Source organism: Cynocephalus volans, chromosome 12, assembly GCF_027409185.1.
Source record: "Cynocephalus volans isolate mCynVol1 chromosome 12, mCynVol1.pri, whole genome shotgun sequence".
Classification (NCBI taxonomy): domain Eukaryota; kingdom Metazoa; phylum Chordata; class Mammalia; order Dermoptera; family Cynocephalidae; genus Cynocephalus; species Cynocephalus volans.
This window is the reverse complement of record NC_084471.1, coordinates 77,483,502-77,506,219: the sequence shown is the minus strand read 5'-3', so window position 1 is coordinate 77,506,219 and position 22,718 is coordinate 77,483,502. Positions and strand designations below refer to the sequence as shown.

General features: G+C 36.6%; 1 protein-coding gene across 1 annotated transcript in view; it reads left to right on the top strand.

Moving 5' to 3' along the window:
• Positions 1–4,300: 4,300 nt before the first annotated feature.
• Positions 4,301–22,718, top strand: part of PDZRN4 (PDZ domain containing ring finger 4) — a 335,879-nt gene continuing 317,461 nt past the window's right edge. Inside the window, exons 1-3 of the mRNA XM_063075880.1 lie at positions 4,301–4,963; positions 7,362–7,448; positions 9,416–9,523. Coding sequence (XP_062931950.1) covers positions 4,301–4,963; positions 7,362–7,448; positions 9,416–9,523 — 858 coding nt within the window. The remainder of the gene's footprint in view (positions 4,964–7,361; positions 7,449–9,415; positions 9,524–22,718) is intronic.

Sequence of the window (22,718 nt, the reverse complement as noted above, 5' to 3'; positions counted from 1 at the left end):
GTTTTGTTCATATCACTTTATTCCTCTTTAAAATGGCATTCTGTACTGTCATGATGCCCCTTCTCTTTATTTTGCCAAAAACAGCAGAAAAGCAAGATAATAGAAAATAACTCCTAATGGATTGCATGTCAACAGACAGGAGTTATAAATATTGATATTACTCTGTGTTCTCTGGGCTTAACTGATTCTGTATTATTCAAAGAATAAAGCATATATCCACAATGTATCTCTTCTTTAGCATAATATGTTATCAGCTTAATTTAGTGAACATATCTGCCTCATTTTTAATGAGCTTTCAGCTAACTCAACTTCAAAGCATCTTTTATTGTTCTTACCAAATTTGGAATTTTTAAATAGTATCCAGGTGACCTTATTATTATCTCATGTTTTATGAACACATTCATTTTTGTTACTGGGTGCAATTTTGATCCTGAAGTATGATACGAAAATTATCAAGTTAATAACAAGTATGAGCAATAACTTCAGCAATATAGATACCTGTATTCTACAGGAACTGTTTTGACCTGAAGTAGTTGAGTACTTTTGCCTCAGCTACTAGAGTAATTTTATATAGTTACAGCTTAAGTTTAGGATGCATTGGGAAAATACATTATTTTATGGAAACAATAGTAGTTCATGTTAAATGACCAGGGAATCAGAGAAAAGAAAATGTAAATAATGAAATTTTCTTTATGAGAAAGTGTTTATAATAGAGAATTTAAAAATTACTGTTATGTTAAAAGTACTAAATTCTGCAATATGAACATATATAAAATAAATGATCCACTTAAGTAGTCTTTGAAAATTTTCCATAAGCTTTCTTTCTTTCTTTCTTTCTTTTTTTTTTAAAGATGACTGGTAAGGGGATCTTAATCCTTGACTTGGTGTTATCAGCACCATGCTCTCCCGAGTGAGCCACGGGCCGGCCCCTCCATAAGCTTTCTGACTTTATGGCTCTTGGATGCAAGAGACAACATGAAAAAGAAATTCACAAATGTGTTGATTTTAACAAAGCTTTATCCATACATGAAGTGGAAGAAAATTCTCTCTCTCTCCCATTTCACTTCTCCATTCATCATTTCCAAGTGTTAAAATATAGCATTTCAATATTAGGTATTTAAGCATTTGATTCAACTACCAATGTCTTCCGGATTCCATATTCATCTTTGGAAGTAGGGATGACTCAGCGCTGGGTTGGAACTCTGCCTCTTCTAACTGGAAATACCCATAGGCAGATCCTAGTTTCATTACAACTCTAGAAGTCGGCCCAAATAATACAGCAAGTTAATGTCTTTAATCTCTTTTCATGAATAAGTGACTCCTGACAGTAGATTGAAGCAAAAACTAGTTACTAGGCTGAAAATACCCAACAAAATACTGATTACATAAAGATATTTTGAATCAAGCCATGATTCTAAGCTTGGAGTTGAACTAAGTGGATTTGTTGTCTTTCCTTTGTCTCTCAGCTGGCAAAGCACATTCTCAGGTCCCGGCTGACTGAACACTTATGAGAAAAGTGGCCCACGTGGTCTCGGCCACATCCAGCACTGCATCTAGAAGTTGGCCTTGCCCAAAAAGAAGGAAGACAGTGGCTTCTCTTTCAGTTCTTCCCCCAATGTAACTATTCAGCCTTCAATTTTCACTATCTGGGAATTCTTAAAAGACAGAAAATCGTGATCAGTGAAAACATAAGGGTATGCCCAAGCTAAAGATAATGTTATACTGAGATTAAGGTGCTAATTTATCTCATTTGCCAAAAGACATTTAAATGTTACTGGATGTGTTGTGCTGAAATATTTGTTCATGTTTTAAACTCATTCCAAGTGCTTCCTTTGCTTACCTAAGCTAATTACTTCCATTTAATTAGGCTCCATGTTCCTAGCTCACCCAATCTTTTCAGTGATATTATAATTTCCCCAATATATGGAAAAATCTTGTAGTCTGGGAAGTGAAATGAGACTATCTGACTCAACTGATGTCAGTGACTGAACTGATTTATCATGCCACGATGTTTTCAGATGGGAAGAGTCCATGACGTTTACTTAAGTGTGTCCATTCCCTTAGTGTTCAACTCCTGTAAAGTTTTTCTTCCTATATTTAAATCTTTTGGAAGTGCTGAAGCTTGCATTTTCTAATGTAAAAGATTTTCCTAAGCTCCCTTTTGGCCTACTTTATTACTTAGCCTCACTTCACATGCTCTCATTTTTGAACTTGTTATTCTCAATGGACAAGGATGTTGACATCTGCCTTCTCTTTAATAATCAAAATATTATACATCCTGGAATTACTCATACCGTAATCTGCTGATATTCCTTACTTTTGCTATAGGAATTGCATAGGTGGACCAAGGACATCATATGACCATTGTTTGGTTTTTGTTTTTTGGTTTTTGGGTTTTTTTTTTCCAAGTAACTGCAAGCCTCATTTTTCTAATACCCCAGTAGAACATTTTCATATTCCATTTCTTCTCTCTTTCTTAAAGATGTTCTCAGTGTCATTTTATTTATTGTGAAACAAATAAATCATAGCTGTAAGTCAGAACTTTTTCCATGGTTTAAAAAGATGGAATAGATCCCTCCTGCCCAGAATTATTTGAATAAATTCTATAACATTATGCATTCACAGCCTACACAATTCACAAAAATATGTTCATTCTGTTAATGTTGAATTATTTCTAATTTATTCAGGAATTCATAGTCTGCTTATTTATTTGTAGAAAGATAATCCAAAAGGAAAGGGAAAATTTGGAACACAGTAGCAAGTGTTACTTTATCATATATCTATCTATATGTATAAAATGTGGAACATGGCATCTTATTTTGAAAAAATAAGTTTAGAAGTATATCAGATACCTGGCATGCCACTCCAGGCTCCTCACTGGCTGTTGAACTACTCTAATAAAATCTCATCTTACAAATAGATAAAGTTCAGAAGGTTCCTTTGCTAATTCTTCAGCTAGCTCCCAGGATTTTAAAGACAAAGTCTGGAGCCTTTTTCATGGTTGATGCCATTTGGTGCCATACAGAAGTACACAGCTTTCTGTGAACAACACTGAATTGGCAATGAGAAATCATCAATGTTTAATTTGCAAAGCCCATCCTAAGCATCTTGTTGTAGCTTCAGCACAATGGCAGTAAGCGACATGCACCAGGTCACAGGGTCTCTTTGCATTCCTAATGTTCAGAAGATGTTGAAGGAAGCTGGGGAAGGAGGCCTTGGAGGGACCCCCTACTGTGTGTTTTCAGGAAGGCTTACCATGCTATTCACTTGGAAAAGTCAGTCTGGGATAAGGGGCAGTTTGGATCCAAAAGGTACATTCAGAGTAAGTAGAGGGAAGCAGCCAGAAAATTTTATTTCTATGTTATTTCACTGCCTTCTTTCATAATCCTTCCCTTTGATTTTCCTTTCCAGGTGCCCAATGATCAAATTCCCACTCCCAATCGTAAAATGCCAGCTGAAGTAAAAGATGGATGGTGCGGCAACTGAATGTGGAGTCACACTGCCTGGTAACAGAATCCCAACTTCCTCACTGGGTAGGAAGCCTTGCATGGCTGTTCGCTTCTCCCTAGGAAGGTGTCCTGAGACGGGCACTTGGCCTTTTCTCTATCTTTGTTGCCAAGTCAAGGACCCCGCCTCTCTACACTCACCTGATTTCTGGATCATGGTTTGAGAAGCCTGGCTCTGTGGATTTCCTAAGTGATATTTTCCTAACAGTAGCAGCTTCTTAGTGATTTTGTAGTTGGCTGATTTGAAAGAACAAAAGTGCATATATTCCAAACATACTTATTGAAGATCGACTTGACACCGGGCGATGAGAATCAGCAGAAAACCTTAGGACAAAGATCTGCTGTCCTGAAGCTTACATTCTGCCGGATTTAAAACTTATTTCTCAACCTCCGCGCTGTGCCCATTACCAGCTATGCCCAGGGCGAAGAGCCCTGACTGTTTGAAGTTCACTGCTCAGGCAAAGGAGAACACAGCGTCCCCAAGGACCATTGTGAGTTGGCCCCAGTTCTCCGAGAACAAAATTTGAAAGAATATAAATTACAGAGCAGCGAAGGAGGCGGGGGTCTCTCAAGGTGGCTGCTTTTAGCGTCAATACGGCGAAGTCAGGGGACCTAGCCAGAGCCTGAAAACTTCCAGCCAAACACACTCTGAGATCACACTTCCCACCCTCCTCCTCCCCGCCGACGAACCGCGGCCCTCGCTAGAAAGTGGCCCCAAGGGTAGCCTGGGGGAGTCAGGGGGGCTCGGAGAAAGGGGTCTTCGCTTTCGCTGCCCCTTCTTCCCCGTCCCTGACATGGGCTTCGCCCTGGAGCGCTTCGCCGAAGCGGTGGACCCCGCCTTCGAGTGCAAGCTGTGCGGCCAGGTGCTGGAGGAGCCCCTGTGCACGCCGTGCGGGCACGTCTTCTGCGCCCGCTGCCTGCTGCCCTGGGCGGCGCGGCGGCGCCGCTGCCCGCTGCGGTGCCAGCCCCTGGCTCCGGCCGAGCTGTACCGGGTGCTGCCGCTGCGCAGCCTCATCCAGAAGCTGCGCGTCCAGTGCGACCACCGCGCCCGCGGCTGCGGCCGGACGCTCCGGCTGCTCGAGCTGCCCGCGCACGTCGAGCACTGCGACTTCAGCCCTGCCCGCCACCGCCACCGCCGCCGCCGCGGGGACTGCGCCACGGGGCCGGGCGGCGGCGACGGCGGGGACGTGCCCGCGCGGGGGGGCTGCGGGCCGGCACCCGGGGCTGGCCGGGGCGGGGGCGCGCGCGAGGGGCCGCCAGGGAGCAGCTGCGGCAGCGGGCGGGGGCCCGGGCCTCGGGTCGTCGCCTGGAGGCTGCGCGAGAAAGCGCTGCTGGCGCAGCTCTGGGCGCTGCAGCGCGAGGTGCAGCTCACCGCCCGCAGGTACCGGGAGAAGTTCACCCAGTACATGGCTCACGTCCGCAGCTTCGCCGGCGACCTGGGCGGCGGCCACCGCCGGGTAAGCGCAGGGGGGGTGGGCACCGCGGGAACGATCGATTGGGGTGGAAAGAGGAACGGTTCCTCCTGCAAGGTGGCATCTTTCCTTACCATGAAGTACGAAGCCTCCAACCGCCCTTATCCTCTACTGTCATTATCTTACCAATGTTTTAGTATCGCAGTTAACAGGCGTTGTCCCCTTTCCGTTTATATTTGGACTGGAAAGGGTTAAACAGATTCAATTCCAACTTTTCCCCCCAAGAAGTAGGAATTGGGAAAACTCGTTTTCCCATCCAGACTCTTGTCCCCATCTTTCACTCGCCTGCCGCACCGTCTCTGCCTGTTCTTTGTACCTTGGCTTGTGCCTGAGCAAATCCGAGAAAGAAAGCGGGGAAGTAGGGACCTCTGCGACCCTGCTCCTCCTGTCCCGCGGCCACCAGCATCCCCGCGGTCCTGTCAGCCCCACACCTGGGCATGGCTTTAGCTCTAAGTGACTTACTTGCGCAGCCAAACTGCCCCTATCAACTGCCTTCTGCTCAGTTCGGTGGCTGTGAGGGATGTGGGCGACCAGGACCACCGCAAGAGTTGAGAGATTGAGAGGTGGACTTTCTTAGACCTGCAGAGTTCTTTTCATCACCCTGAATTTCCCTAAATAATTTTTCCCTGCCTGGGGATCTCATTATTGGTGGAGTGAGTGAGTGAGTGAGTGAGTGAGTGAGTGAGTGAGTGTGTGTGTGTGTGTGTGTGTGTGTGTGTGTGTGTGTGTGTGTGTGTGTGTGTGTGTGTGTGTGTGTGTGTGTGTGTGTGTGTGTGTGTGTGTTGGGGAGCCCTGTCCCACAGCAGACACATCCATCTGCGGTCAGACTGGCCCCGGGAGCCCCCAGGCAGCGGCTGTTTCCCTTCTTTGTTGAAGCTGCTGGCCCCAAGTGCGCTCGTGGACCGCCGGCTTCCAGACCGAATAAACAAGCCTCTTTGCAGCACCCCGCGTGAAGAGGCTTGTTTATAAAGCTGTTACTTCTCTTCTGGAGGCCTTCTGTACAGTGTTTGACATTGTTGGTCGCTGCCATGGTGAGCAGGGATTTAGCAGAACTTGCGCTCCATTCAAGGAGCTGTTTTCACTCTTCAGCGCTGCTGGGGAGGAGCAACCCAGAGTTATTCCCATTTGGGACTAAGTGCTTCGCACCACCTCCAAATCAGGCACAGAGTACCTAAAAAAGATAATTGCAGTGACAGGGGCTAAAATGTTTCTGTCTTGATAAAGAGAAGCACACTGTGCATTCAAAGACTGGTTGTGAGGATTCTTTCTCTAAGCCTATTTATGTACAGTTAAATTTACAAAATAAGAGGACCCAGAAAAGAGGCACAGAATCAAGCTCTGTATTACAGTTCAGGCTTCAAGATCTTAGGGAACCAATGGCTGATATAAAGGAGAAAAAGCTAGAATTCTACACAGAGAAGTCCAGGCAACAAGTCAAGCTATAGTACAGAAAAGTGAGGGACAACTGCTCATGATTTGCAGATTAATTACCAAAAAGCTTCTCTGTGCTCCTCGGAAATGTTTTTCCACTACCAGTAGGGGCTGCTGTGTGCACTCCTGGTGAAAGGTGGTGATGGTGGTTGCAGTGGTGATGCTTATGGAATTCTATCCTTCAAATGTAATTTCCAAATATTTAATTTCCTAAGTTAATTATATCTATAACCATGAATAAAACTCTTCTAAGCCCGCCCTATTTCATATTACATTTAAATTGGTCTTTACTAATAAACAGATTATATTTATATTCTTATTTGTTTAACTATTATTTGGTCATGAGGGAAAACATATAGACTACTTTACCTGGTGCAAATCCTGGTTTTTTTATTATGCAGAAATTATGCAAAACCAAATATAAATATTATTTAAAATTAGGGTTACTATAACCTAACAAATCCTGAATTACAATAGCAACCCAAATGTTACTGTTGAAATTTATAAATAGCTCAGTATTCCTTAAATCGGTTAAGTCTTTCCAAAGTGAAAATTTTACATAAAATGTTTCTAAGATCCAATGACAATTTATTTTACTTTTCTGTAATGGAGGGAAAAAATAAAGATACCTGCAGGGTTAAACCAGAAATCTGTTTTAAATTACAATGAAGCCCAAATTGGATGCTGCATTAGGATGAATGATGCATGTGTAAAAATGCAAAGCCGTTTAGTGATTTTGTCCCTCACATGCACAATTGCTTCCTTCACAATCATATTTTCAAAGTAAGTTTAGGAAGAAATTAATATTCTTTCAAGTTCAACCATCCTGAATTTTAAGGTTTTCCCTTTTACAAATGTTAATTTATTTCCAGTAAAAAAAAGAAAGCTTACCATAGCACTTCTTTTTCTTTTTTTTAAAATAAAGTTAGTCATTTTATCCCTTTTCTTCTAGGATGGAGAACATAAGCCATTCACCATTGTGTTAGAGAGAGAAAATGATACGTTGGGATTCAATATTATAGGAGGTCGACCAAATCAGGTAACTCACCATATTAATGCATTACTCTTTGCTTATAAAATAGAGGACTTACCTTTCATTTATGGATTTTGAAAAAGAAAAACAAGTGGTTTAATCTTTAAACTTGTGCTTGTGATCAAATATCAGATTCCTTAATGCAAATATTCTAATATATAATCAGATTTTCTTTTTGAGAAAAACAGAAAAAAAATAGCTAACATACTTAGTTCTCTTTGCTGCTTTAAAAAAAGAAGAGTACATGTCACATTTTATCTGCATTTTATAGCCCCATTGGCAAATTTCTTAAATTAACCTATTTCACAATTCTGTATACAGGCAATTTCTATTTGATAATACTAGGCAATTATATTGCCTGCTTATGACTCCTATTAAGTCAAATTACTCAGTTTTAGATGCTAACACAAACTGAGCAGTTAGTAACATATATTTGATGAATAAATAAACAATTGAAATAAGGTATAATTATTTTCACAATTACATAGAAAATATTATGTTAATGAAAGATATTTGATTTGAAATATTTGGGGCTCCTCAAATCAAATGCTTTATTTAAATGAATGAATAATATCCTTTGCATTGATGCCAATTGTTTTCAAAATGCATGCTATAAACTTATAACACAGACAGTAGTTGCAAAGTTCTTTTATATCCTTCAAATACTACGTTAACTTAATTTTTACTATAACCAGAAAAAGGTGGTAAAGCTCTTAAAAATCTTTTTCTTTAATTTTCCCAATAAACTGCCATGAAATTTTTGCATCCTGCATTGCAGATGTTGTCCAAGGAAAAGTCTAAGGGTTGTTGGCCATATGCTACATGAGATCAAGATGGCAGTGGCATATTTCTCCCTTGTGTTTAGTATTTTGAAAACATAGCAACTAACGCCTGCTGTGCTTCTGTTTCTGAAACAATCCACATTTATTATGAAAAGATAGAAATCTTTTCAACGTAACATTTTGTTCTCTTTTCCCTTAAGGAATATTTTTATAAGTGCTAGTTAGTTATTTGACATTTAGGTGACATTGGACATTTTTAAGAGGCTCTTAAAATTCATGTTAAGGAAAGCTAATTAAGGAAAAATCATTTTCTTTAACCTGCCATGAAGTAAAATGACATTTAAAATTGTATGATGTATTATTATAGAATATTGAACATTTTTCCAAAATAAGCTTTACAAAATATAATTGGTTTCTGGGTAAAATGTTCTATTTGTACCATATTGGCTATATGTTTGAGGTTTAACTAATCATTAGGCACATTGCACCTGGAAAAGTGTAAAGATTAGCTTTAAATGGGTTCCCATGCAGTTTGGAGTTGATCTTTTGGGATTTTACACTTGAGTAAGTTCTGAGTCTCCCCGTGAATAGTCAGAGAGCTATGTTTCACATCATGAAGCTAAAATACATTTTCAAAACTATGACCACATGTCAAACCAATTATATAGTGGGGGTTGGATATGGTTTCCTTTCTTCTTTAATTTTATCATGCTTTTTATTTTGGGTTTTTTTTTATTATCTTTTATTTTCATTTTTTGGCAGCTGGCTGGTACAGAGATCCAAACCCTTGACCTTGGTGTTCTAGCACTGTGCTCTAACCAACTGAGCTAACCAGCCTATCATGCCTTTTTAATTGCTACATCTCTTTATAAGTGAAATTCTTTATAAATAGTACTTAGAAGCCAGTTAATCTCACCTTGTACATGTCCTTTCCCCATAGCTTTTTATGTGTACTGAAAAATGTGAAGAAAATAGATAATCTTGTCAGAGACACTGGACTCATTCATTAAAACTGCCATCTTGATTAATGACTAGTTGGTGTTAAGTAAGTTAAAATTCTGCCGCCAAATCCCCAGCTAAGAGAGTTAATGTTTAAGGAGGACTGGCAGTGTTAGATTTAGTAAATTATCCCTTATAAAATTTAAATTTTGCTTACATCTTTCTTTCTCCTAATGATTATATTTTTAATAGAATAATCACGAAGAAACGTCAACTGAAGGAATTTATGTTTCAAAAATTTTAGTAAATGGACCTGCCGACAGAGCAGATGGCCTGGAGATTCATGACAAAATCATTGAGGTAAGACAATAATAACACATACATATGATCCATGGAAGAAATGTTTGGATATTTTAAATTTCCAAACTTACTGCTTTACCTTGGTGTGGTACTTATTAGAATATATATCTAACTGGCATAAGAGACATTATCTTTTTTTATTCTTTACAAAAAAATGTAAAACTCTATAATGATTCTATATCAATTATTAGATATTAGGATAATAGTAATACCTTATGTTTCTAGATGTGTTAATAAATATCTCTATTTTAATAAATTGTCTCTCCCCATGAACTATGAAGATACTTGTGTGATTATCAAGGGATTAATTTTTTATAATATTTCAAAAGAATGATAAATCCCTGTTGAAGAGCATTTTTGTTGAGGAGGAGATATTACTCTTTTAAATAGTGATTTGTATGTTGTATGTAGAGTTTGGAATTATACCATGTTTTTGCCATTTCTTAGTTGAATATGGCTACCTCATTCATGTCTTTGATTTTTATATGAAAGAAAAAGGGAAGCAGCTTTAATTATTATCATTTTTATTTAGAAGTAACAAAGTAAACATTTATATGCTAGAGAACTTGGGCTTTGATAGTGGAATTTTTGGTCACTGCCATCTGCCGTCTCTGTCCTTTTGACAATTTACTAACTGGTTGAAATAGCATCATTTGGTGTTACCAGAAATGATTAGGTTACTTTTGTCAGTGGATTTATTTCCAATGTATTAGTAAAAGTATAAATAGAACTTTGGAGGGCTTATTTGACTCCACTATTCTTTTTGAAAAAATCTGTTTATTCTAGATTATATAATCACTAATCCTATCTTTCTGAATGTCTGTATAAACTATCTGGATGGAGGCTGTTTTTCTTTATTAAACTTTGAAGGAAGTTTTAGATTTTTATCCATCATTCATACAATACACAAAGTTGAATTTTGAATAAATTGACCTAGGATAAGGGTAAAGAATACAGAAGAGGCAAGAGTTTTCTGCTTTGAGAAAAAAGAACACATAACTTTTATAAATTATCTCATTGGACACTTTGGGAGGAGAGAGGAGTTGCATTTGGCTGAAAAACTATGATTTTTATCTAAAGAGTCTCTTGTTTCAAGATTGCCTTCTTCCAGTTGTATAGCCAAAAAAGTACAGACCTGCTTTCACGGTTGCTGTCCAGTTTGTCTTGACAACTTGCCTAGTGGAAACATTTATATACTACAGTTTCTAAAGTTAGAATTGTTCTATTTCTACTACTGTTGGTGCAGTGTGATTTAAAGGGCAGCATAATTTAAACAAAAAGTTGACCTTATTACTCTCTGCCTTACCTGTGAAGCATTTTAGTTTTACCAGTTAAATAGAAAAGGAATGCCTACATTTAATACTGTTAGAAGGCCTGATATAATTGAATGTATACATTCAGTTATATACACACACCCACACAACAAAAACACTTACTAGGGATTTAAACAATAATTTATTCTAACTAGGTAAAAAAGTTGTTTATACTTCATTAATGTTGCATTAAAAGGGAAGAATTTTTTTTTATGTTGCCATACACTTCTGTTTAAAAAACCATTGGTTTTTTTAATATAAAGGGGTAATTTTATAAAAACTGTGGCTGATAAATCAAGTGCATCCAGATCTCTATCTAATACTGTTACTAATATATGTCATACTAACCTTATTTAAGCCCTATAAGATAAAACCCAAAGAGATCAACCATGGAAATCCAAATGGAATTTATAACTAGCTACACTATTATTATTATTCACCTTGATTTTCATACATTAGAAGTTAATAATAAGAGATTGAAATTAGCCTCAATGATAAATTTCTCAATGTATCTTTTATACCAGAGTACACTGATTTTATGTATATATATATAAATATATGAAATATATATATGTACATAAATATATAAAAAATATTTTTTTTAAAAAAATATATATAGTTCTATAATGGGTCAATGTGACCACATTTGCAATTGGGAAATGAGTTAGATGATGTGTATATTTTGGGAATGTTGCCTGTTAAATAACATAAAATATTTTAGAAGGAAGATTATTAGAAATAAATCTCTCATATTTAGTTCTTCAGTGAACCTACTAGCTTTTTGAGCGAATAAGATATTTGTATGACTTTAATAGCTATTTAAACAAGTAGTATGTTTGTTCTTGTGTATATACTATATGTGTATTGTAAAACATCCGTATGTATCAATTAAAATTAGGAATATTTGATGCTTGTCAGTTATTTTAGTTCATCTGCCATTATGCTACCAATCAACTTTAAGCAGTTTATAGCCAATGGGAAATTGATAAGAAACATATTGATGAAAGATGCGCAGAGCCAGAAATACAGATCTTAAAATAAAGAGAATGATTTATTTTTCATTTCATGCTCAATGATTTATTACTTGAACAAATTTGATGGATTGTTTCTTTCAGTTTTTGAGTTTCAAATGGTCATGCTGATTTAAGCCTGGTGCAACAAATAGATTTGTTAGCTGCGTAAAGAGCATAAGTAGCTCATATATTACGAAACCACCACATGACAACTGCCACAATCTGACACATTACTAAATGCTTTAAATTCAGTGATAAGTAACTGAAATAAAAAATAAAAACTGTAAGACAATTTATTATTTACTTACAATCAAGTTATATTAAAAAATACTTTGTCTAGTTAATTGCTTAAAGCACACATACAGCAGGTTTATGAATTGTTCTTATAAATTAACAAAATTTTCCTGAATCATTCATTTGAATAAGAAAGTACATAAGTTAAGGGCTTGGTTCTATTATTGATGGTTAAAGAGATTTGACTAATTTTAATAAAAATACAGTTATAACAATTTTGCCACAGTTTAACAAATGCCAACAACTCCAAAAATATTATCTTTTTAATATTTTGCATTTTACTAATGCTGATCAAATTTGCAAATCATAAAGAATAAAAAGTCACAGTCGGGAGGTAAATCCATGCCATTTTTTCACATAATACAAGTCAAATTAATTTTTTGGAATTAATCTCCACAAGCAACCACATTGACCAGTTTCTGCTTTCACACCCACATTTGCTATAATATTTATGTGTGTAGCTAAAAGTAAAAAATAAGAATTGTGATATTTGAGTTCCAACTTTAGGGGTCAAAATATCACTGGAGACTGAAAAGGCAGAAGATATTGTTGAAGGCATTTTGAAACATCCCTGAAATTCACATGGATCACGAATTCACCAGAGTGTGCATCCAAATAAAATCATCTTTTGTGTGCTATTTTTCACTCTTTCAGAACTCAAAGGAACCACAGATCTTTGATCCTCTGGGAGACTTAGGCACAATTCTGGAAGAGGGCAATGCCAGTAGCTTGATTATCATCATGTTAGGATACCTGAGGGGTGTGTGGGAGGGAGGGAGAATCAAAGTTGACTGCTGCTGTCAGCAGCTATTCCTCTGTTATTACCTCTGTGATGCAGATAGCAGGCAATGCCACCTAGTCATTCAGGGCTGTTGTTTTACACGCTCTGCTCCTTACAACTTCCCCCAGCTTCTAGCCAATGCTATGTGACAGGAAAGTGCTGGAGGCACAGTCATTACCCATCCTTCTCTCAATTCCTGCAGACCACACAGTGGACGTGGATTCCATGGAATCTATGAGATGGAGTTTGGAGGAGAAAGCAGAGTTTTCTTTAATGTGTACATTAAATTTGTTCTATTTATTTAGTTTGAAATTCATATTGAAATGCAGCATAAAAGGCATTTTCTTTTGCTTTAGAAACAGTCCCCACATTGAACAGTGTCAGTGTAGCATTTTTCAAAAAGTTCTGAGTTTAGTACTAGAAGGAAGAACTTTACTAATCAGGAACTTCTTTTAGCTATTTAAATATTGCCAGACTGCCAACTGCTAATTTTTTTTTAGTCCTGTAGTGTTATATAATGTTATACCTTCTGCATTCTCTGTCATCCTTTTTGGCACTGCTTAAAAGGAAAAATCCTAGGTAATCGTTATGTTTATTTGGCTAAGACTCTACACAGTTAGATTACAGCTGTTACAGCAAGAAAATGAAATGAAGATCAGGGCTAAATATTTAGGAATGTTATTGAATCAAATCTGCAAGGTACTACCTCTGTATATACCTGATGGCACAGTATACCTTACTACATTACAAAGCAGCATTGCTAATTTGTTTATGCATAATAAACATTTACAAATTTTGTAGGTCACCAGTAAATCTCGTGGGCCATTACTTTTTAAAAATAATTTGCTGTTTAATTCAAACACATCACTGAACATTTCAATAAAATATCATTCCACATTTTTAAAGTGTATTTTAACTCTCCCAATAATATAGTCTGAAATAATTAGGAAAGACCTAAAAACAATGATGTTAGTGAAAGTAAAGAATTACCTCTAGGGGCGGCCCCGTGGCTCACTCGGGAGAATGCAGTGCTGTTGGCGCCGCTGCAGGTTCGGATCCTATATGGGGATGGCCGGTTCGCTCACTGGCTGAGTGTGGTGTGGACGACACCAAGCCAAGGGTTACGATCCCCTTACTGGTCAAAAAAAAAAAAAAAAATTACCTATAAAGAGAATTATAATCATAATTCAATGCTACTAAATTAAATGTAGTTTTAACATCATGATGTAGTTATCATATAATTGTATATTTTAATGTATCTATAAAAGTAATATGGTATAGTAGGAAGAGCATGGGCTATGAAATCAAGGAGATCTGCCTGGAATTTCTGTCCTGCCTCTTAAAACTTGTGTGGCCTTGACTAAGCCAGCTGTGACTCATCTTGTTCACCATTCATAGTTTCTATGTACACAAAGTGCCTAGCACAGGGCATGTTCTCAAAACCCACTATTGTGAGCCTAATGGATCATTCAGCTTATGTTCACCAGGGCACAGAGATGGGGGGAAAGATTTTCTTCTATTTCCTTCCTGGGAAAATCCATGCCTCCCTCTGCCAGCTTTCATTCATTCATTCCCATTTCTATAGACACTAGAGTTTGAGTGAATAGATGTTGATAGTTTTTATTTGTGGATTTTCACATATCCATATGGACACTCAGAAGCAAGAATGGCTGTGGGGGAAAATTTTGTGACTGTGTACTTATGATCTGATTGAGTCATTCAACAAGTATTTGCCAATTACCTTATATGTGCCAGGTGTTCTGCTCTGTGTTACGGATACACAGAGCAGCAAGATCTGCTCTCTGCCCTCAAGTAGATATCGTGGTGTAGAGCTGTTTTTAGCCCAGTTGGTTAGTGTGCAGCCTTATAACACCGAGGTCACAGGGTTTGGATCCCATATTGGCCAACCCTTTCCCCACCCACTCCCCCCGAAAGAATGTAAATGGTCATTATCATCTGGCCTTAGTGGAATGATAATATGAGTTTAGTCCAGTTTTTCTGTCCTCCTGCAAGTAGTTCAATTTATTTTTAGAAATCATTAGGTGGGTTTAGTAAAGTAATACAATCTGTGGTTGCAGCATTGTGGTTTCAGGAAAGGGTGTGGCCTTTAAGCTTGGGTCTGGGCCTTGAATTTGTGTTGGGTTATAACACGAAGATTTCTCAACTTTTCTTATCCTCAGTTCCTCGCCTATAGCATAACAGCTAGTCTCTCAGATTTTCTATCTAGATGACCATATTGCTTTTGCCACTCCACTGAATTTCCATTATTAATAAATATGCTTTATTTTAGCTGACAAAAGAAGGGCTGGAAAGGTCTTTATACCATTGAGCTTTGGTATTTTGAGCACGGTTATATCCATTTTCAATTTGTACGATGTGAACTTGGGTTTGATTTTTGAGTGCCAAGCTTCTGAGAAAGGAAACAGGGCTACCATATGTGACTGTGCAGTCTGCATGTTGCATAACTAGGTTTGGTGAGTCTCCTCATCAATCTGTGCTGCAAAGAACTCCATTAGAGCACCTATCACATTATTAAAGTTTATTTTTAAATGAGATCCAGAGTTGATTTTAGGTGAAATTTCAAAGCAGGCAGTATCTTCCTGGCTTTGGTCCCCCTTTTTTCTCTCAATCATCCTAGCCATCTGGCTTCTTTCTCACTTTCTTATTTCTCTGCAACATTGGTCTTTAGGAAAAAATGTCCTTAAATTCACTTACACCATTTGAATGATAAAAGTTTGCCCCATCAGGGTATCTGAACTTTAACTGGAGATAATGCCTTAAGGAATCTCAAGCTTTATCATTTCCACCTGGATTTCACCTGGATCAGCATGGTAGATTCTCAAATAAGCTTTCCCCTTCACCAGCCTCCGCCATTTGCAACTCAACTTGCTTACTATTATTAGAGTTGTCACATTTTTTGCCCCTTTGCTAAAAGTCCTTCATTAGTATCCTATTGTCAATAAGTTGAAATCTGAATTTTTTAGTGAAGCAAAAATGGCCCTTCAAAATCTCTACTTTTTTTTTTTTTCACTTTTCCTTTGTTAGACCCTCTACTGTAGTCATGTGAAAATCTTCCTATCTTCAGGCCTCTCTGCTTTTGTTTATTCTTTCCCTTCTACCTGATGTTCTCTCCTAGGACCTTCTCATAGCTGTGTAGCATTGTAGCATCTTCCTGTATGACTATACTACAATTAACCTATCAATTGTACTATCAATGGAATTGCCAGTTCTGGGATAATAATAATAATGGTGCTCTGAACATTCTTGTACATGTCTTTTGGTGAACAAATGCCTGTATACACACACACATACACACAAACACACACACACACATACATACACACACACACTCACACACCTAGGAGCACATTTGTGGTGTCACAGGGTATGTACATGTTCAGCTTTAGTAATTACTGCCAAACAGATGGTTAAAAATGGTTATAGCAATTTACATGCTTGCCAGCAGCGACTTAGGGTTCTAATTACTCCATATACTTGCAAAAACTTGGTATTGTGTGTGTTGTTTTATTTAATCCAACCAATGAAATGGTGCATGCAGATGGATCTGGCATTTTCTCTATGTCTAACGGAGTTAAGCCTTTATATGTTTATTGGCCATTTCAGTATCCTCTTGCTCAAGCCATGGTAGACCCAGAAATCCTACCTCTTGCTGTACCTTTAACATCTAGCACACAGTAGGTGCTCAGCTATTTCATGAATGAATTAGTACATACAAGACTACAATGATAAAGCAAATCTAACACTGTTATTAAAACTCTATGCTTGACATGTATAAGGTGTGCAATAAATCTGTATTGAATGGATGAAAAAAAACTTCCTTAAGTTTCTTTTAAATATGTATCACAAAGCAAGCATATGCTTCCTATCTTATGCTGTTTTGTCTAGAGCAAGAAGTAATTTTGTGTTTCTTTTGACAGTATCGTGTTTGATCATCTTGACATGCTCAATTTTTAATGTTACTCTTTTTGTGAGCCAGTTTTAGGCTATCTCCCTTCACAATTCTTTGTTATAGTGTCACAAAGATTAATACAATCCCTAAACAAATACTTTTGGCCTAGATATACTGCATTACAAACGCTTTGAGTTTACTGAATGTGTGGGTGTTATTTTTTCAGAGGCATAATTCTTTCCAACAGATAAGAATGATCAAAGAAGAAAATTCTTTGTTTTTCTTCTTATCCAAGTTTTCACTTAGAGAATTTTTTTATATGTAACACAGAACTTTATAATGCATATCTCCTCTTAGACAATTATAATTTTTATCTGGGTCCAAATTAGAACTCTAGTAATATAAGATCCTACTGATTCAGAATTAAGTCATTGAGTCATACTAGCTAGCTCTAAGATAAAAGTAGATTCCCAGGTGTACAGAGGGTAAAATAGAATCTGAGAGCTAAAAGAATTGGTTGGTTCAAAATTATTATGTAGTAAACAATTGAAAAATTATTTTCATATAAAAGTTTTAAAAAGTTGTATTTTACATATTATATATTTAATGTGATTCTTGTAATATTTTACATAACTAAATATTTTATAATGTGGAATCATGAGCTATCAAATAAATTATCTGACTGTAATTCACACATATACGTCTGATACAGACAAAACTCATAAAATTTATCTCAATGCATAATATAAAATATGAACAAAATGTCTTTATGTTCAATTACAATGATGAGGATGAGGATGATTATAAAAGATAACAGCTAACATTTATGGATTCTTTATTGTGTGCCAAAATAAGTTAGGAGCTATATGTTATAAACACATGAATACAATTAGAGGATGCAAGTGAATAACAAATTAAACTTTGATATGATTCAGTTTTATCAGAATCAACTTTATCATGTCCAAGGAAAAAATATGGGTTGGTTAATTCAAAGGAATAGTAACCATGCACTGACATGTGATGGAGACCTGTGGAGTTGATGGTTTCAGCCACTCTTTAAGCCAGGAAGTGAAATTCAAGCTAACTTTAGTATTAGCCAAGTTTACCACTTAACATAAAAAATCAACATAATACAGTAATCATTATCTCTTTTCTTGCAGCATTTAGAGTCTGTAGTAGCTTTTATTGTTAAAAGATCCCAAGACCCATAGCAGAGCAGGTTACATACAGTTCATCCTTAGCTCCGAATTTACTTTCTTTTGTCTGTTTTAAGTTTTATGCACATTAATCTGACGTCCTTTATTTTCTCTATTCCAAATGTTCAACAGTTAATTCCCAGGATTCATAAGGTACCAGAGATGTTTAACCTGCTAAAATAGAGGTCTTTCAGTGCAAGCTTTATGATAAGACTTGACGATTTAGTCCAAGGGGAAATTTTAAATCTAATTCCAGGAATAACTTCCAAAGTGATTTCTGCTTTTTGAGTAAGATTCCCCAAATTTAATATTTACTGTGTCTTTCCATATGAAACCTTTTCACTAAAGAAACCTCCATCCCAATCTATATTTTCTCCATCACTTTTTTTCTGAGAGATTTATCAGTAATATTTACATCATTTTAGGGATTTAGCTTCTAATCTTTGGTAATTATTTAACCAGTAGCAGTTTAAGAAATGACCTTTTAGAATGATTATAGTCTGATGCATTTTCAAATCGTTTTATGATCTTCAGATTAATTCTTTACATGGAAATGGTTTTATAATATCAAAAATCAGGAAGAATACATGGAATTTTTTGCTTAATAAAAGCTTGAAGAATTTCTGATCTGTAGGAAACATGCTTTGTAGTCCTTGAAAAGAACTGGGATGTAAGAGGCCTATTGTTTATTCTCTGGGGAAAAGGCTATATTAAGAAAAGAAAGTTAAGATTGCCAATTTTTACTGATATTTTTTCTTGTTCTTCGTGGGTTGCTGTTGTTTTTGTATTTTTTTTGAGAATATTGTTAGGGAAAAATAATGATTTTTTTCAGAAGGTTTGCATGTACCAGATAATGAATTTTTGTCTTTATTATATCGTGCTTTAGGAGTTTGGGAGCATGTAGTTTAAGTTATGTGCGATTAAGAAGTTGTTTAAACGTTGCGAATTTCTCTAAGTCTGTGTATTTATGTGTGTTTGTGCATGTGTCTGTGGTGTGTGTGTGTGTTTCCCCTCTCTTTGCCAGGTCTGAAACTAATGTGCCAACACTTTGTCAGATAAGTTTTTATCCTTATTTTGGAAAGAGCTCCTGGGATACTGCAGGAATGACTAAGTTAATAAAACATGAGAAGTAGTGGTTTATTTTGAGTGAAAATGAGCTAAAAAAAAAAATAAAAAACAACAATTGCCTTCTTTAGCCTTTTGAACGGTCATTTGGACTCAGATAAATACATCTGAAAAATTAGGCATCATTTTCTTTAGAAATAAGCAAAATATTAGCAGCAAGTTTTCTATATGGAAGTGTTCAAGAAATAATATAAGTATTAATTATATTGCATTTTTTATATATTTTGGACGGGAAGTGTTAAAAATATATTTAAAATCTTACAATGTTCTTAAAAATGCAAAAAAAGTCTTATACTTTATATCTGTTGCTCATTTTCAGCAATTGATAAACATTTTAAAATTATAAGCAATGTGTTACATTATTTTATTTGGTGTACAGGTGTTGACAAAATGAAACCATCATATAAAAATCTTATTAAAAAACATGTTTTCTTTTGGGAGAGTATTGTTGGAAATTCTGAAACCCATGTGCGAATATGAACTTACATAGTGCTTAAAATGTAAACTCTGGTTTTCCATGTTCTCTTGTGTGGTCCCTGATATGGATTGGTAGGTATGGATTTTGCTGAAGGTTTAAAGTACCAGAACTGCTAAAACCACATGTAAGATTTCAAATCCTTTTAGAAAATTTTTTTAAAAAGAAACTATGGCCCAAAAATAGTTAGCTCATTTTCATTCTAAAACATTGCAATCTATTTCTGTTAAGTATTTATAACTCTTCTCTCTGTGTCAAGCTGTTATTCAAATGTAATCTCTAAAACATTGTCAGTTTTATAGATAAATTATGTATTCATAATGCCAGGGAATACAAATAAAGAGTATATTGTTAAAATCAGAATCCAATATTTCATTCCCCCAGCAAATACATACAATTGGAAATAAGTTATGTAATTATCAATAGTTCTAAGTGCCAGAGTAGTCACATGAGGGTTCTTTACAAATAGTCTCCTTATTAAAAGAACTGTCATTATCCCTTTTGTCCTTGAGGGGAAAACAATCATAGGATATTGAAAGATTCCTGGATTCCAGATTGGTATTTTAATTTTCAGACGTCAACCCAGTCCTGTGACAATTCTTAGATGATATTCATATTCCATTGCTTTGGTTTGTTTTAGGAGAAAATCTTCTGTATAATAGAAGAGAGGCTCTTATCTCTTCTATACATACTCATTATATTTTATCCTGAAGGCCTTTTGGATAGATCTGCTTTTTCTAGTCATTCCTATATTGTTGAAGAAACTTTTCTCTGAGATGCCTATGTATTACCACTAGCATGAAAAATGTTCATCACTTAAACAGAGAAATATAATTTTAATCATTAAACTATTATCCTGAAACTGCAACCCTCACCAAATCCAAAGAAATACAGGAATAAGTCTACCTGTAGATACACTCTGCTGATTCGATAACTGCACTATTTAGAGAGCAGGCATAGAAGGCTGTATTTGTGAAAATACAATTTAATTTGATGAACTGTCTGAAGATCAATTTAGGCAGAGTAAAAGTCACTTATATCAGCCAAAATCTAAATGAAAACATAGCTTCAAGATTATCGTTTTTAATGAGACCAGAAACCCGTAGTGATGACGTTAATTGTTCATTCAACTGTAGATGTTTTTCAATCAGCTCCTCTCTTTTTATTGGTCTCTTTATAAGATACCCAGTTCCTTTGCATGTGATTCCTAAAATAGGTATATATGCCTTGTCTAATTTTATAGAGAAACTTTATTTGCATTTTTTATTCTATTTTCTGTCATGTTACTGTACCCTAGAACAGAATAAACCTTTAACTGGTTACTGTGCGGGTCAGCCTAATGCTGAGAGAAGCCCCATCTGATGTTAACTCAATCCTGCCTAACACCGGCATGTGCTCCAAAGTCTCTGTGAGCCATGATTAGATTATCCAATTATTACAGGACCATACACTCCCATATGGACATTTAAACATTTGTTTTGCCCAGACCAAAATACTGCTGTTGTATAGACATATTGCAATATCAGTGCAATGATATTTTTCTTTCACCTGTTTTTAGTGTTTTTGCTTGTTTTGTTTGTGAGCTAGTAGTTATACGAGAAGGTTCTTGTCCAGAGAGGTGGACTTTTTCCCCAGTATTCTTATTTATTTAATATCACTCGAGTAGAGTACCTATGCCCTCTAAATATGGAAAAGTTGACAGCCCTCTGTTATTTTTGATGTGTTTTATATAAGAATAGTTGTCTAGAATGAAATCAATAATTTCTGTGACAGAGTACTTATTCTCTAATTCAACTTCTTAAAATATTAGTTTTCTCTTTCATTCCATAAATGTACCTAGCTTTTTCTGTGAGCTAGCTACTTCCTACACTACACCTAAGGAACTGTAATTATGGTAAAATGATAACTTACAAACAGTAAATCACAAATTGTAGCAAATGTATGAAAGAAAAAGTTAAGCTGTTGTTTGAGAAAACACTGGTGGTGGTGGTGAAGCGGTTTTTATTTGGGGATCAAGGAAGACTTCTTTGAGGAGTGACATTTATAACATAACTTAAAACATGAATAGATGTTAGCTAGGCAAGGACTTGGGGACCAATTTTTTGTTTTTTGTTTTTTACATACAGATGAGTATGTGTAAAAGCTCTCAGGTAGGGAAAAGCTCCGCGTATTATAGGAATTGAAAGAAAGCTGGGCAGAAGAATAGCTCTCAATGGAGAATTTGGGAGGTGGCTAATTCATGTCCTTTCCAAACTAAAAGAGACTCATGGGAGATATGTATGTTTTCTAGGATGGAAACAGGTTGACCATATATCTGGTTTGCCCTGGGCAGCTGATCTGGCAAAATGATTAACCATGCCCCTGCTTTCTCTTCAAAGTGCCCCGATTTTATGTTAAATTATATTTTCCCCCTAATTATAAACAGTTTTTTTTTATTTTAGGAAAAATAGGAGCCCAGGAGGGGAGTAACAAGATCAAGTATTATTTTAAGAAAACCGTTCTGGCTGCAACATTGCAAGTGGATTTGAGGAATCAAGATGGAGGTGGGAGGCCTGTTAGTCAACCACTGCAGTAGTTCAGATGCCAGATGGCAGTGATTTAGATAGGGGTTTGGTGGTGGAGACAAAGAAAATCCATGGATTCAAGATATATTTCAAGGGCACATTCAGGAAGGCCATACACAGCAGGCATCCCTCTTTTACTCCAGCCATAGTAACACTGCCCTTTTTCATCTCAGTAAACATTCGTGGAGGCACGCAATGGCCACACTGACACTATAGTTAAGCAACTTTGATGACCTGTAAGGGATTTTGTTTTTTCAGCATCCTGTCTCCTGATTAACCTGTAGCAAGCTTTTGCAAAGCATTCTGGCCAATAATTGATCTAAGAAAATAGTGTAGGACATTGGTTGGGAGCCCAGGCTCTGGAGCTAACAATGGCTTAGTTTGGAATTTCAGCTCTGCAACCTGCTGCTTATAGTGTGGGAGAGTCACTGACCCTCTGTGGACCTCTTTATCCTCATCGCTAAAATGAGGATAATAACAGTGCCTACCTTCTAGAGTTGTTATCAAGATTAAATGAGTTAATA